Below are 18,006 nucleotides of genomic sequence, written 5' to 3'. Positions count from 1 at the left end.
AAATGAAAAGACAAAGAAATATGTTGCAGATGAAGTAGGAAGATAGAAACCTACAAGAACAAGTAAATAAAGAGGAAACAATCTACCTAAAGAAAAATTCAGAGTAATGATAGTAAAGATGATCCAAGATCTTGGAAAAAGAATGGAGGCACAGATCGAGAAGATACAAGAAATGTTTAACAAAGACTTAGAAGAACTAAAGAACAAAAAACCAGAGATGAACAGTACAATAATTGAAATGAAAATAGACTAGAAGGAATCAATAGCAGAATAACTGAGGCAGAAGAACAAATAAGTAACCTGGAAGACAGAATGGTGGAAATCTCTGCTGCAGAACAGAATAAAGAAAAAGAATGGAAAGAAATGAGGACAGTCTCAGAGACCTCTGGGACAACATTAAATGCACCAACATTCTAATTATAGGAGTCCCAGAGGAAGAAGAAAAAGAGAAAGGGTCTGAGAAAATATTTGAAGAGATTATAGTGGAAAACTTCCCTAACATGGGAAAGGAAATAGTCACCCAAGTCCAGGAAACGCAGAGAGTCCCATACAGGATAAACCCAAGGAGGAACACGCTGAGACACAAATTAATCAAGCTAACAAAAATTAAATACAAAGAAAAAATATTAAAAGAAACAAGGGAAAAGCAACAAATAACAAACAAGGGAATCCCCATAAGGTTATCAGCTGATTTTTCAGCAGAAACTCTGCAGGCCAGAAGGGAGTGGCAGGATATACTTAAAGTGATGAAAGAGAAAAACCTACAACCAAGAATACACTACCCAGCAAGGCTGTCATTCAGATTCGACAGAAAAATCAAAAGCTTTACAGACAAGCAAAAGCTAAGAGAATTCAGTACCATCAAACCAGCTTTACAACAAATGAACTTCTAAACTCCTAAAAGAACTTCTCTAGGCAGGAGGGTGGGGATGGGGGAAGAGACCACAACTAGAAACAAGAAAATCACAAATGCGAAAGCTCACTGGTAAAGCCAAACATACAGTAAAGGCAGGGAATCATCCATACACAAATATGATATCAAATCCAGCAACTGTGAGAAGAGGAAAGTACAAATGCAGAAAATGGGAATAGCATTTGAAATTAAGAGACCAGCAACTTAAAACAACCTTGTATATATAAAGACTGCTTTATCAAAGCCTCATAGGACATGCAAACCTGAAAATTACAATAGATAAACACACAAAAAAGAAAAAGCAACCCAACACAACACTAAAGATGGTCATCAAACCACAAAAGAAAAGAACAAAAGAGTAAGGGAAGAAAAAAGACCCACAAAAACAAACCCATGACAATTAAGAAAACAGCAATAGGAACATACATATCGATAATTACCTTAAGTGTAAATAGATTAAATGCTCCAACCAAAACACACAGACTGGGTGAATGGATACAAAAACAAGACCCATATATATGCTGTCTACAAGAGACCCACCTCAGACCTAGGGATACTTACAGACTGAAAGTGAGGGGATGGAAAAAGATACTGCATGTGAATGGAAATCAAAACAAAGCTGCAACAGCAATACTTATATCAGACAAAATAGACTTTATATAAAGACTGTTACAAGACAAGGAAGGACATTACATAATGATCAAGGGATCAATCCAAGAAGAATTTACAATTGCATATTTAAGTACACAATTGTAAATATATATGCACCCAACATAGGAGCACCTCAATATATAAGGCAAATGCTAACAGCCATAAAAGGGGAAACTGATAGTAACACAACCATAGTGGGGGACTTTAACACCTCTCTTACACAATGGACAGATCACCGAGACAGAAAATTAATAAGGAAACAAAAGTCTTAAATGACATATTAGACCAGATAGACCTAATTGATATTTATAGGACATCCCAACCGAAAGCAGCAGAATACACTTTCTTCTCAAATGCACATGGTACATTCTCCAGGATAGATCACATCTTGGGTCACAAATCAAGCCTCGGTAAATTTAAGAAAACTGAAATCATATCAAGCATCTTTTCCAACCACAAAGCTATGAGATTAGAAATAAATTACAGGCAAAAAAACCTGTAAAAAACACAAACACATGGAAGCTAAACAATATGTTACTAAATAACCAATGGATCACTAAAAAAATCAAAAAGGAAATAAAAAAATACCTAGAGACAAATGACAAAAAGACGAGGATGCAAAACCTATTGGATGCAGCAAAAGCAGTTCTAAGAGGGAAGTTTATAGCAATACACTCCTACCTCAAGAAACAAGAAAAATCTCAAATAAACAACCAAACCTTATGCCTAAATCAACTAGAGAAAGAAGAACAAACAAAACCTAAAGTTAATAGAAGGAAAGAAATCATAAACATCAGAGCACAAATAAATGAAATAGAGATGAAGAAAACAATAGCAAAGATCAACGAAACTAAAAGCTGGTTCCTTGAGAAGATAAAATTGATAAACCTTTAGCCAGACCCATCAAGAAAAAAAGAGAGGGCTCAAATCAATAAAATTAGATATGAAAATGGAGAAGTTACAATGGACACCACAGAAATACAAAGGATCGTAAGAGACTACAACAAGCAACTATATGCCAATAAAATGGACAACCTAGAAAAAATGGACAAATTCTTAGAAAGGTACAACCTTCCAAGACTGAACCAGGAAGAAATAGAAAATATGAACAGACCAATCACAAGTAATGAAATTGAAACTGTGATTAAAAATCTTCCAACAAACAAAAGTCCAGGACCAGATGGCTTCACAGCAAATTCTATCAAACGTTTAGAGAAGAGTTAATACCTATCCTTCTGAAACTATTCCAAAAAATTGCAGAGGAAGGAAACACTCTCAAGCTCATTCTATGAGGGCACCATCACCCTGATACCAAAACCAGACAATGGTATCAGAAAAAAAGAAAATTACAGGCGAATATCACTGATGAAAATAAATGCAAAAATCCTCAACAAAATACTAGCAAACTGAATCAAACAACGCATTAAAAGGATCATACACCGTGATCAAGTGGGATTTATCTCAGGGATGCAAGGATTTTGCAATAACACAAATCAAACAATCTGATACATCACATCAACAAAATGAATAGGGACTTCCCTGGCAGTCCAGTGAAGACTAGTTAAGCATGGTTAAGACTCCTTGCTCCCAATGCAGGGGGCTGGGTTCAATCCCTGGTCAGGGAACTAGATCCTGCATGCCGCAACTAAGGATCCTGCATGTCGCAACAGATGCCACATACGGCAACAAAGATCCTGCATGCTGCAACTAAGACCCAGCACAGCCAAATAAATAGATTAATATTAAAGAAAAAACAAATTGAAGAATAAAACCACATGATCATCTCAATAGATGCAGAAAAAGCTTTTGTCAAAATTCGACACCCATTTATGATAAAGAATCCCCAGAAAGCGGGCAGAGGGAACATACCTCAACATCATAAAGGCCATACATGACAAACCCACAGCAAACATCATTTTCAATGGTAAAAAACTGAAAGCAGTTCCTCTAAGATCAGGAACAAAACAAGGATGTTCACTCTCACTACTATAATTCAAAATAGTTTTGGAAGCCCTAGCCACGCAACCAGAGAAGAAAAAGGAATAGAAGGAATCCAAACTGGAAAAGAAGAAGTAAAACTGTCACTGTTTGCAGATGACATGATACTACACATAGAAAATGCTACAGATGCTACCAGAAAACTACTAGAGCTCATCAATGCATCGGTAAAATTGCAGGATAGAAAATTAATACACAGGAATCTCTTGCATTCCTATACAATAACAATGAAAGATTAGAAACAGAAATCAAGGAAAAAATCCCATTTACCATGGCATCAAAAAGAATAAAATACCTAGGAAAAAACCTACCCAAGGAGACAAAAGACCTGTACTCCAAAAACTATGAGATGCTGATGAAAGAAATAAAAGATGACACAAACAGATGGAGAGATATACCATGTTGTTGGATTGGAAGAATCAACATTGTGAAAATGACTATACTAACCAAAGCAATCTACAGATTCCATGCAATCCCTACCAATTACCAATGGCATTTTTCAAAGAACTACAGCAAAACATTGTACAATTTTTATGGAAACACAAAAGACCACAAAGAGCCAAAGCAATCTTGAGAAAGAAAAACGGAGCTGGAGGAATCAGGCTCCCTGACTTGAGACTATACTACCAAGCCACAGTAATAAAAACAGTATGGTACCGGCACAAAAATAGAAATATAGATCAATGGACCATGATAGAAAGTCAAGAGACAAACCCACACACCTATGGTCATCCAATCTATGACAAAGAAGGCAAGAATATACAATGGAGTAAAGACAGTCTCTTCAGTAAGTGGTGCTGGTAAAACTGGACAGGTACATGTTAAAGAATGAAATTAGAACACTCCCTAACACCATACACAAAAATAAACTCAAAATGGATTAAAGACATAAATGTAAGGCAGATACTATAAAAACTCTTAGAAGGAAAACACAGGCAGAACACTCTCTGACATAAATCGTAGCAAGATCTTTTTCAATCCACCTCCAAGAGTAATGAAAATAAAAACAAAAATAAATAAATGGGACCTAGTTAAAATTAAAAGCTTTTGCACAGCAAAGGAAACCATAAACAAAACAAAAAGACAACCCTCAGAATGGGAGAAAATATTTGCCAATGAAGCAACTGACAAGGGATTAATCTCCAAAATATACAAACAGCTCATGGAGCTCAATATCAAAAAACCAAACAACCCAATCAAAAAATGGGTGGAAGATCTAAATAGACATTTCTCCAAAGAAGACATACAGATGGCCCAGAGGCACATGAAAAGATGCTCAACATCACTAATTATTAGAGAAATACAAATCAAAACTACAATGAGGTATCACCTCACACCAGTCAGAATGGCCATCATCAAAAAGTCTACAAACAATAAATGTTGGGATTTGAGAAGATGGCAGAAGAGTAAGACATGGAGATCACCTTCCTCTGCACAGATACATCAGAAATACATCTACACATGGAACTGCTCCTATAGAACACCCACTGAACACTGGCAGAAGAACTCACACCTCCCAAAAGGCAAGAAACTCCCCACGCACCTGGGTAGGGCAAAAGAAAAAAGAAAAAACAGAGACAAAAGAATAGGGAAGGGACCTGCACCAGTGGGAGGGAGCTGTGAAGGAGGAAAGGTTTCCACACACTAGGAAGCCCCTTCGCGGGTGGAGACTGCGGGTGGCGGAGGTGGGGAGCTTCGGAGCCACGGAGGAGAGCGCAGCAACAGGGGTGCGGAGGGCAAAGTGGAGAGATTACCGCACAGAGGATCGGTGCCGAGCAGCACTCACCAGCCCGAGAGGCTTGTATGCTCACCTGCCGGGGCGGACGGGGGCTGGGAGCTGAGGCTCGGGCTTTGGTAGGATCGCAGGGAGAGGACTGGGGTTGGCGGTGTGAACACAGCCTGAAGGCGGCTAGTGCACCACAGCTAGCCGGGAGTCCGGTAAAAAGTCTGGACCTGCCAAAGAGGCAAGAGACTTTTTCTTGCCTCTTTGTTTCCTGGTGCGCGAGGAGAGGGGATTAAGAGCACTGCTTAAAGGAGCTCCCAGAGATGCGCATGAGCCGTGGCTATCAGTGCGTACCCCAGAGACGGGCATGAGACGCTAAGGCTGCTGCTGCAGCCACCAAGAAGCCTGTGTGCAAGCACAGGTCACTATTAACACCACCCCTCCTGGGAGCCTGTGCAGCCCGCCACTGCCAGGGTCCCGCGATCCAGGGACAACTGCCCTGGGAGAACGCACGGTGTGCATCAGGCTGGTGAAACGTCATGCCGGCCTCTGCGGCCGGAGGCTCGCCCTGCATCCGTACCCCTCCCTCCCCCCGGCCTGAGTGAGCCAGAGCCGCCAAATCAGCTGCTCCTTTAACCCTGTCCTGTCTGGGAGGGGAAGAGACACCCTCAGGCGACCTACACGCAGAGGCGGGTCCAAATCCAAAGCTGATCCCTGGGAGCTGTGTGAACAAAGAAGAGAAAGGGAAATCTCTCCCAACAGCCTCAGGAACAGTGGATTAAATCTCCACAATCAACTAAATGTACCCTGCATCTGTGGAACACCTGAATAGACAACGAATCATCCAAAATTGAGGAGGTGGACTCTGGGAGCAAGATATATTATTTTTTCCCCTTTTCCTCTTTTGGTGAGTGTGTATGTGTATGCTTCTGTGTGAGATTTTGTCAGTATAGCTTTGCTTTCACCATTTGTCCTAGGGTTCTGTCTGTCCATTTTTTGTTTTTGTTTTTTTACTTAAAATTTTTTTCTTAATAATTATTCTTTATTTAATAACTTTATTTTATTTTATCTACTTTCTTTCTTTCTATTTTTTCTCCCTTTTATTCTGAGCTGTGTGGATGAAAGGCTCTTGGTGCTCCAGCCAGGAGTCAGTGCTGTGCCTCTGAGGTGGGAGGGCCAAGTTCAGGACACTGGTCCACAAGAGACCTCCCAGCTCCACGTACTATCAAACGGTGAAAATCTCCCAGAGATCTCCACTCAACACCAAGACCCAGCTTCACTCAACGACCAGCAAGCTACAGTGCTGGACACCCTATGCCAAACAACTAGCAAGACAGGAACACAGCCCCATCCATTAGCAGAGAGGCTGCCTAAAATCATAATAAGGCCACAGACACCCCAAAACACACCACCAGACGTGGACCTGCCCACCAGAAAGACAAGATCCAGCCTCATCCACCAGAACACAGGCACTAGTTCCCTCCACCAGGAAGCCTACACAACCCTCTGAACCAACCTTAGCCACTGGGGAAAGACACCAAAAACAACAGGAACTACGAACCTGCAGGCTGCGAAAAGGAGAACCCAAACACACTAAGATAAGCAAAATGAGAAGACAGAAAAACACACAGCAGATGAAGGAGCAGGGTCAAAACACACCAGATCTAACAAATGAACAGGAAATAGGCAGTCTACCTGAAAAAGAATTCAGAATAATGATAGTAAGGATGATCCAAAATCTTGGAAATAGAAGAGAGAAAATGCAAGAAACATTTAACAAGGACCTAGAAGAACTAAAGAGGAAACAAGCAACGATGAACAACACAATAAATGAAATTAAAAATGCTCTAGATGGGATCAATAGCAGAATAACTGAGGCAGAAGAATGGATAAGTGACCTGGAAGATAAAATAGTGGAAATAACTACTGCAGAGCGGACTAAAGAAAAAAGAATGAAAAGAACTGAGGACAGTCTCAGAGACCTCTGGGAGAACATTAAATGCATCAACATTCGAATTATAGGGGTCCCAGAAGTAGAAGAGAAAAAGAAAGGGACTGAGAAAATATTTGAAGAGATTATAGTTGAAAACTTCCCTAATATGGGAAAGGAAATAGTTAATCAAGTCCTGGAAGCACAGAGAGTCCCATACAGGATAAATCCAAGGAGAAACACGCCAAGACACATATTAATCAAACTATGAAAAATTAAATACAAAGAAAACATATTAAAAGCAGCAAGGGAAAAACAACAAATAACACACAAGGGAATCCCCATAAGGTTAACAGCTGATCTTTCAGCAGAAACTCTGCAAGCCAGAAGGGAGTGGCAGGACATATTTAAAGTGATGAAGGAGAAAAACCTACAACCAAGATTAATCTACCCAGCAAGGATCTCATTCAGATTTGATGGAGAAATTAAAACCTTTACAGACAAGCAAAAGCTGAGAGAGTTCAGCACCACCAAACCAGCTTTACAACAAATGCTAAAGGAACTACTCTAGGCAAGAAACACAAGACAAGAAAAACACCTACAATAACAAACCCAAAACATTTAAGAAAATGGGAATAGGAACATACATATCGATAATTACCTTAAATGTAAATGGATTAAATGCTTCCACCAAAAGACACAGACTGGCTGAATGGATACAAAAACAAGACCCGTATATATGCTGTCTACAAGAGACCCACTTCAGACCTAGAGACACATACAGACTGAAAGTGAGGGGATGGAAAAAGATATTCCATGCAAATGGAAATCAAAAGAAAGCTGGAGTAGCAATTCTCATATCAGACAAAATAGACTTTAAAATAAAGACTATTACAAGAGACAAAGAAGGACACTATATAATGATCAAGGGATCGATCCAAGAGGAAGGTATAACAATTGTAAATATTTATGCACCCAACATAGGAGCACCTCAATACATAAGGCAAATACTAACAGCCATAAAAGGGGAAATTGACAGCAACACAATCATAGTAGGGGACTTTAACACCCCACTTACACCAATGGACAGATCATCCAAAATGAAAATAAATAAGGAAACACAAGTTTTAAATGATACATTAAACAAGATGGACTTAATTGATATTTACAGGACATTCCACCCAAAAACAACAGAATACACTTTTTTCTCAAGTGCTCATGGAACATTCTCCAGGATAGATCATATCTTGGGTCACAAATCAAGCCTTGGTAAATTTAAGAAAATTGAAATCGTATCAAGTATCTTTTCCGACCACAACGCTATGAGGCTAGATATCAATTACAGGAAAAGATCTGTAAAAAATACAAACACAGGGAGGCTAAACAATACACTACTTAATAACCGAGTGATCACTGAAGAAATCAAAGGGGAAATCAAAAACTACCTAGAAACAAATGACAATGGAGACACGACGACCCAAAACCTATGGGATGCAGCAAAAGCAGTTCTAAGAGGGAAGTTTATAGCAATACAATTCTACCTTAAGAAACAGGAAACATCTCAAATTAACAACCTAACCTTGCACCTAAAGCAATTAGAGAAAGAAGAACCAAAAGACCCCAAAGTTAGCAGAAGGAAAGAAATCATAAAGATCAGATCTGAAATAAAAGAAAAAAAAAAGAAGGAAACGATAGCAAAGATCAATAAAAGTAAAAGCTGGTTCTTTGAGAAGATAAACAAAATTGATAAACCTTTAGCCAGACTCATCAAGAAAAAAAGGGAGAAGACTCAAATCAATAGAATTAGAAATGAAAAAGGAGAAGTAACAACTGACACTGCAAAAATACAAAGGATCATGAGAAATTACTACAAGCAACTCTATGCCAATAAAATGGACAGACAACCTGGAAGAAATGGACAAATTCTTAGGAATGCACAACCTGCTGAGACTGCCCCAGGAAGAAATAGAAAATAGAAACAGACCAATCACAAGCACTGAAATTGAAACTGTGATTAAAACTCTTCCAACAAACAAAAGCCCAGGACCAGATGGCTTCACAGGCGAATTCTATCAAACATTTAGAGAAGAGCTAACACCTATCCTTCTCAAACTTTTCCAAAATATAGCAGAGGGAGGAACACTCCCAAACTCATTCTACGAGGCCACCATCACCCTGATACCAAAAGCAGACAAAGATGTCACAAAGAAAGAAAACTACAAGCCAATATCACTGATGAACATAGATGCAAAAATCCTCAACAAAATACTAGCAAACAGAATCCAACAGCACATTAAAAGGATCATACACCATGATCAAGTGGGGTTTATTCCAGGAATGCAAGGATTCTTCAATATATGCAAATCAATCAACGTGATACACCATATTAACAAATTGAAGGAGAAAAACCATATGATCATCTCAATAGATGCAGAGAAAGCCTTCGCCAAATTCAACACTCATTTATGATAAAAACCCTGCAGAAAGTAGGCATAGAGGGAACTTTTCTCAACATAATAAAAGCCATATATGACAAACCCACAGCCAATATCGTCCTCAATGGTGAAAAACTGAAACCATTTCCACTAAGATCAGGAACAAGACAAGGTTGCCCACTCTCACCACTATTATTCAACATAGTTTTGGAAGTTTTAGCCACAGGAATCAGAGAAGAAAAAGAAATAAAAGGAATCCAAATCGGAAAAGAAGAAGTAAAGCTGTCACTGTTTGCAGATGACATGATACTATACATTGAGAACTCTAAAGATGCTACCAGAAAACTACTAGAGCTAATCAATGAATTTGGTATAGTAGCAGGATACAAAGTTAATGCACAGAAATCTCTTGCATTCCTATACACTAATGATGAAAAATTTGAAAGTGAAATTAAGAAAACACTCCCATTTACCACTGCAACAAAAAGAATAAAATATCTAGGAGTAAACCTACCTACGGAGACAAAAGACCTGTATGCAGAAAATTATAAGACACTGATGAAAGAAATTAAAGATGATACAAATAGATGGAGAGATATACCATGTTCTTGTATTTGAAGAATCAACATTGTGAAAATGACTCTACTACCTAAAGCAATCTACAGATTCAATGCAATCCTTATCAAACTACCACTGGCATTTTTCACAGAACTGGAACAAAAAATTTCACAATTTGTATGGAAACACAAAAGATCCCTAATAGCCAAAGCAATCTTGAGAATGAAAAATGGAGCTGGAGGAATCAGGCTCCCTGACTTCAGACTATACTACAAAGCTACAGTAATCAAGACAGTATGGTACTGGCACAAAAACAGAAATATAGATCAATGGAACAGGATAGAAAGCCTAGAGATAAACCCATGCACATATGGTCACCTTATCTTTGATAAAGGAGGCAAGCATATACAGTGGAGAAAAGACAGCCTCTTCAATAAGTGGTGATGGGAAAACTGGACAGCTACATGTAAAAGTATGAAATTAGAACACTCCCTGACACCATACACAAAAATAAACTCAAAATGGATTAAAGACCTAAATGTAAGGCCAGACACTATCAAACTCTTAGAGGAAAACATAGGCAGAACACTCTATGACATAAATCACCGCAAGATCCTTTTTGACCCACCTCCTAGAAAAATGGAAATAAAAACAAAAATAAACAAATAGGACGTAATGAAACTTAAAAGCTTTTGTACAGCAAAGGAAACCATAAACAAGACGAAAAGACAACCCTCAGAATGGGAGAAAGTATTTGCAAATGAAGCAACTGACAAAGGATTAATCTCCAAAACATACAGCAACTCATGCAGCTCAATATTAAAAAAACAAACAACCCAATCCAAAAATGGGCAGAAGACCTAAATAGACATTTCTCCAAAGAAGATATACAGATTGCCAACAAACACGTGAAAGAATGCTCAACATCATTAATCATTAGAGAAATGAAAATCAAAACTACAATGAGATATCATCTCACACCCATCAGAATGGTCATCATCAAAAAATCTACAAACAATAAATGCTGGAGAGAGTGTGGAGAAAAGGGAACCCTCTTGCACTGTTGGTGGGAATGTAAATTGATATAGCCACTATGGAGAACAGTATGGAGGGTCCTTAAAAAAGTAAAAATAGAACTACCATATGACCCAGCAATCCCACTACTGGGCATATACCCTGAGAAAACCATAATTCAAAAAGAGTCATGTACCAAAATGTTCATTGCAGCTCTATTTACAATAGCCAGAACATGGAAGCAACCTAAGTGTCCATCGACAGATGAACGGATAAAGAAGATGTGGCACACATATACAATTGAATGTTACTCTGCCATAAAAAGAAAGGAAATTGAGTTATTTGTAGTGAGGTGGATGGACCTAGAGTCTGTCATACAGAGTGAAGTAAGTCAGAAAGAGAAAAACAAATACCATATGCTAACACATATATATGGAATCTAAAGAAAAAAAATAAGAAAATGGTCAGAAGAACCTAGGGGCAAGATGGGAATAAAGATGCAGACCTACTAGAGAATGGACTTGTGGATATGGGGAGGGGGAAGGGTAATCTGGGACAAAGTGAGAGAGTGGCATGGACATATATACACTAGCAAACGTAAAATAGATAGCTAGTGGGAAGCAGCCGCATAGCACAGGGAGGTCAGCTCGGTGGTTTGTGACCATGTAGAGGGGTGGGAAAAGGAGGGTGGGAGGGAGGGAGATGCAAGAAGGAAGAGATATGGGAACATATGTATATGTATAACTGATTCACTTTGTTATAAAGCAGAAACTAACACACCATTGTAAAGCAATTATACTCCAATAAAGAAGTTAAAAAACAACAACAACAACAATAAATGTTGGAGAGGGTGTGGAGAAAAGGGAACCCTCCTACGTCATTGGTGGTAGTGTAAATTGGTACAGCCACTATGGAGAACAGTATGGAGGTTCCTTAAAAAACTAAAAATTGAGGTACTATATGATCCAGCAATCCCACTCCTGGGCACATATCTGAAGAAAACCATATTTCGAAAAGATACATGCACCCCAATGTTCATTGCAGCACTATTTACAATAGCCAGGACATGGAAGCAACCTAAATGTCCATCAACAGCGGAATGGATAAAGAAGATGTGGTGTGTATACATATATATGTGTACACACACAATGGAATATTACTCAGCCATAAAAAAGAACAATATAGTGCCATTTGCAGCAACATGGATGGACCTAGAGATCATCATAGTGAGTGAAGTAAGTCAAACAGAGAAAGACAAATATCATATGATATTGCTTATATGTGGAATCTAAGAAAAGGGTACAAATGAACTTATCTACAAAACAGAAATAGAGTCACAGATCTAGAAAACAAACATGGTTACCAGAGGGTAAGGGGGGAGGGATAAACTGGAAGATTGGAATTGACATACACACACTACTGTATAGCACAGGGAACTCTACTCAATTCTCTGTAATGGCCTATATGGGAAGAGAATCTAAAAAAGAATGGGTATATATATACGTATAACTGATTCACTTCGCTGTACAGCAGAAACTAACACAACATTGTAAATCAACTACACTCCAATAAAAATTTAAAAAAACAAAAAACAAAAAAACCTGCACATTCTCACATCTCACCCCAAATCTACTGAATAAGAAAATCTGTGGGTGGGACCCAGGAATCTATGTTTAAATAAACCTTCCAGGTGATTCTGATATGTGCTCAAGTTTGAGAACCACTGCCCTGTACAATAGCCCCTTGCATTATATATTAGAAAATTGAGGCTCAGAGAGGGATAGAACAGACTTGAGATTCAAAACAGAGTTTTTTCCACCATTTATTTATTCCCAGAGATTAGAAAGGTGTCTGGCATATAAGATGGGCACACAATAAAGATCTGTTGGATGAAAAAAAAGAATGAATTCTCCAGAATTGTGCTATCACCCAAGTATGGCACTAGTCCAAGCAATATAATTCTAACTTATTGGAAATGTACATATTGCTAATAAGGGTATTTCTTCTGAAAAGAGGTGTGTTCACCATGACATCAAGAATTATAATTTAAAAACTATCACTTTTGAGTCTTGCATAAAAGAGAAAGATACCAAAGGTGATCACTACCCAAATTATTCAGTTTTTCCATACCTTGTTATTTTGCTTTAGTTTATTTAACTCCAGTTTATACTTTTCTGCTTCTTCTAGAGCTCTATTCAAGCGAACTTCCATGGCACTTTGACTAGCGGCAGCTTGTTTTTGTAGTCTTCTTTTATTCTCTAATTCCTGTACAGTAAGAGAGATATGTAGAATATTTATAAACATATCATAAGTTCCTTCTATTATTCTGAAACATTTTCCATTTCCATATTCCTTGCTTTCTCCTAAACTGTATACACACACACAGGGCCAGAGACTGAACACTGAGTGACAGAGGTCTCAGGGAATTCTCACTCTGAATTGGTTTTAGGAAAATATATCCTTAAAGATGTAGTCACAAATTAGGCTTCCAAGTTGTTTTTTGTTTGGAATTTTCTGCCTTTTTATTGATCCCAAGAGTCAGTATACATGTCTTCTACATTTACTTTATAAATGACATTTTATAATCATAGTTCTTCTCTTGGGAACCTCCCAAAACACCAATGTACGACATAAATTCTCTCATAAATACTGTGTTTGGGTAAACCTGATGAAATATATCACTTAAAAAAATATTTGTTAAATACAGAGCATTCTGTTGTACATTAGCCATATAGGAAAATCCCAATTCTGAGCAAAAACAACAGATTCTACGGATATTTTCCATATCTTGGTGTGGGTTTAGACCTGCATTTCTGCAAATATTCTAAGAGTTGCTGTTGCAGAGTCTACAGGCCACACAGGAAGGAACATGAACATATAGGATAAGCTCCAAACTCCATCACAATCTGGTACCATAATCTCATCTTCTCCCACAAATGTTACCTTCAGCTATAAGAGCAGTACTTGCTTGGATCTCTCCCAAACAGCCATGATATTTCTTGCCTCCGACCCTTTGCTCATACTCTTCCTTGTGCCCTAATCTCTCCCTACCCCTCATTTTTACCTGGCTAACAACTAACTATTCATCCTTCAAGACTCAGGGCTGTACACTAGGGTTTTACCTTCTCCCAGAAGCCTTCCCGCCCTGTCTTCCTCACTATACTCCCAGGGTGAATTAAGTACCCTTTCTTCAGAGCTTCTATAGCATCTTGATATACGTATATCATAGAACCTGCTTGTGTGCAACCGAAACTATCCATTTACTTCATTTCCCCCACTATATTGTAAGCTCCTTAAGGATAGAACTACTTTAATTTCTATATTCCCAGCACTTCAGCAGCATATAAAAGGCACTAATGACATGTTTACTGAACTGAATTTATTTTTTAATACTTAACTCACTCTTCTTTGCATGTCTTACAATGCCTGGTACAGAGCATTATACAAAGCAGACACTCTCAGTAAATATCATGGAATTGAAATGATGCAGTTACCAACGTAGTTGTCTGTTTTCTTCTTTTACAATTTTTTCTCCTGGCTGTATCACTATGTTTTCTTTGAACACTGATCTCCCTGGCTCTGAGTAATTAAGGGGAAAACAAAACAAAACAAAACACATGCTGCTCTTTATGCAGGTTTCTACACAAATCAAACTGTGCCTGGATACCATCTGCTCTCACCAGCCTTCTTCACAGCTTCGTGGGTGGTAGCTACACTAAGAGCAGCCTGATTTCTCTCACTGTTCACACGGAAGAGGCAGAGACTCTCATTAGCTACCAAGGCACAATTCTTGCTGCCTCATTTCAGCCTCTTCTCATAAGAATGTGGAAATGAATCTTTGCCCTTCTCTTTCCTGCTAGTGACTCTGTAACCTAATTCACAGAAAAACGAAAACCTTTCTTTACCACATGATATTCCTCTACTGCTGAATCAATATTGCCCCACTTCTTGGGAAAAGTGAAAAAGAAAAAGGATAGTCAGAAGAATAGTAAAGTAGGAAATAAAATTTTCCTATACGAGAAAATCCATTAAGAAAGGGATAATCTTATCAAAAACTTGAAAACACTTCTGTTTTCAATCATACTTAAGTACTTTTTACAAAGTGCAGACAAGATACCAATACTGAGTATTTTTAGGATGAAAACTCTCTCCTAAAGCAAATCTATTATTACCTCCCAAATTAAGAAGTTTACAGGTTGCTGGAGAAAATTTTTATGAAAAATCTCAAATCCTGAATTTCACATTAGTTTTAAAAGAAAAAGCTGGATAGCTTAAAGAAAATCAAGTCTAAGTTTAAAACTCAAATACTAAGAGATCTAAGAAGAAATAATTTGTGATTCTCCCATAATTTTCAAAGCATTCATAAGGTACTGGGACAGTGCAAGAAAGAGGTATGCATCAGTAACAGTACAAAACAAATGTAGCAAATGCTTAAAGAGTAACAAAAACAACCATAGTATTTCTGATGAGGAGAAATCAGATGAGGACAAATAAACGATCAGATAAGGTTCTAGAAACAAGTGGCTGAGGTTCAAAAAGCAATAAATTTGGAATCAAAAAACCTGCCAGCTGTGGTAGATTCAGTTTCTACATCTGAAATTGGGAGTAGTAATATCTATGCCTAATAGGTTTTACTTATTCAACACATTTATCGGGCACTTACTACGTTGCCAGGTACTATTCTACATGATGGGCACATGACAATTAACCAAAGTTCTCCTCTAGTAAAGCTTGCACTCTAGAGGAAGAGACAGATGATAAACACATACATACATACACACTTGTATGTAACATATGACAGTGATAAGGGCTATGAAGAAAAAGAAAGGGTACGAGAACTGAGTAGGGAATTCCCTGGTGGTCCAGTGGTTAGGACTCCGTGCTTCCACTGCTGGGCTTGGTTCGATCCCTAGTCAGGGAACTAAGATCCCACAAGCCGTGCAGTGCAGCACCACCACCCACTCCAAAAAAAAGGAAGAAGGAAAAAAAAAGAGGACAGAGCAATGGGGGAGGGACATAATTATTTAAAATACAGTCGTTAGGGAAAGGCTTCCAAATGAGGGAATGATTCATGTATAGATCTGGAGGAACAAAGAAGACAAAGACCCTGAGGCTGGAATGCATTTAATATATTCAAAGATCACCTATGTGGTCAGTGTGGCTTCAGCTCAGTGACACAGGCAGTGTTAGGTCTCGAGATTGCAGAAACACCCAGGGTGACCTTAGGTGGACCTTGTAAACCCTGCCTCATAGTTTGGATTTTATTCTGAATGACATGGGAAGTCTCTGGAGGGTTTTTAGTCGGTGTGTGTGTGTGTGTGTGTGTGTGTGTGTGTGTGTGTGTGTGTGTGTGTTATCCTAAGTTTTTTTAAGGATTGCAGTTGACCCAACATGGGTTTCAACTATGTGGGTCCACTTACATGCAGAAATTTTTCAATAGTAAATACTACAGTAATAACACGATCCACAGTTGGTTGAATCTGCAGATGTGGAACCACAGGTACATAGGAACTGGGGATACAGAGGGCCAACTATAAATTATATGGGGATTTTAGATTGTTCAGAGGATCGGCACCCCTAGACCCCAAGCTGTTCAAGGGTCAACTGTACTCTAGCTACTGTGGTATTGCTACTGAGTGTAGGAAATCTAGGAGGTCATTAGAATAGTATAAGTGAAACACAGTAGCTTGGGCTTGGGTAGGAGTAATGAGTTTTTGACAAGTAGTTAATTCCATGTATTCTGAAGACAGAATTGGCAGGACTTGTTGATGGATTGGATGATGGTGTGAGGAAAGAAAAGGATCAAGATGACTCTTGGATTTTGGCCTAAATAACTCAATGTTTTTACTGAGAGGGAGAAAAGGAGAAGGTCTGCAGAGAGCAGGGAAGCAAGAGCTCCCCCTTTAGGAGACAGGATGTTTAACATACCAAGTACTGATATCAAGTGGGAAGCAAGATGTTAATAAGAGTCTGGAGCTCAAAGAAAGATCTGAGCAAGAAGCAGAAATGTGAGAGTGATCAACATATTGATGGTACGTAAAACCATGGAAATGAATGAGTGCACCTCAGAATTGGATGTAGACAGAAGAGAGCCAAGGACTGAACCTTGGACACTCCAACATAGAAAGGTCAGGAAAACAAGGAAGAAAATTACAAGTGTGATGCTCCAGAAGCCAAATCAAGTGTTTCAAGGAGGGAGAAATCAACTATTTCAAGTATTGCTGAGATATAAATTACTATGAGGAATAATAACTGACTAGAACTGGCAATGTGGATTACTAGTGACCTTGTTAAGAATGGTTTCAGAGGCAGAGTAGAGACAGAAGCCTAAATGTTGTAGTTTCAAGAGAATGGCAAATGAGGAATAGAAAAATTGAGTAGAGGCAACTATTTTAAGAAGCTTTGCTATAAAGGACAGTAATGATACAGGGCCAGAGGTACATATGAGATCTGTGGAGGTTTTAAAATATATATATTGGAGATCCTATGGCATGTTTGTATGCTAATGCAAATAATTTCATAGAGTAAATTTGATTTTTGCAAGAGAATGGAAAACAGGATAATTGTAGGAGCAAAGTCCTTGAGTAAGACAGACTATGGGATCCAGTGCACAGTGAGGTGACCAGCTTTAGACAGAAGAGATAGTAATCCATGGTAATGATGGGGAAAGAAGAGTAGATGGGTACAAAGGCCAAGAGACTGATGTAAAATTTACTGTTTTCTTAGTAAAATAGGGGGAAGTTGTGAACTGAGAATGGTAATGTTGGAAGAGGTATTGGAAACA

The 18,006-nt window shown here is 38.5% G+C and overlaps 1 protein-coding gene across 10 annotated transcripts in view; it reads right to left on the bottom strand.

Moving 5' to 3' along the window:
• The window catches only part of TEX9 (testis expressed 9), a 229,949-nt gene that overhangs the window by 21,654 nt on the left and 190,289 nt on the right, over positions 1–18,006 (bottom strand). For all 10 annotated transcript variants that reach the window (XM_082447324.1, XM_082447329.1, XM_082447328.1 and 7 more), the window contains one exon: positions 13,353–13,487. In XM_082447324.1, coding sequence (XP_082303450.1) covers positions 13,353–13,487 — 135 coding nt within the window. The remainder of the gene's footprint in view (positions 1–13,352; positions 13,488–18,006) is intronic.

Source organism: Balaenoptera physalus (genome assembly GCF_965194825.1).
Source record: "Balaenoptera physalus genome assembly, chromosome: 2".
NCBI lineage: Eukaryota > Metazoa > Chordata > Mammalia > Artiodactyla > Balaenopteridae > Balaenoptera > Balaenoptera physalus.
The sequence above is the reverse complement of the archived record's forward strand: the minus strand, read 5'-3'. Positions and strand labels throughout refer to the sequence as shown.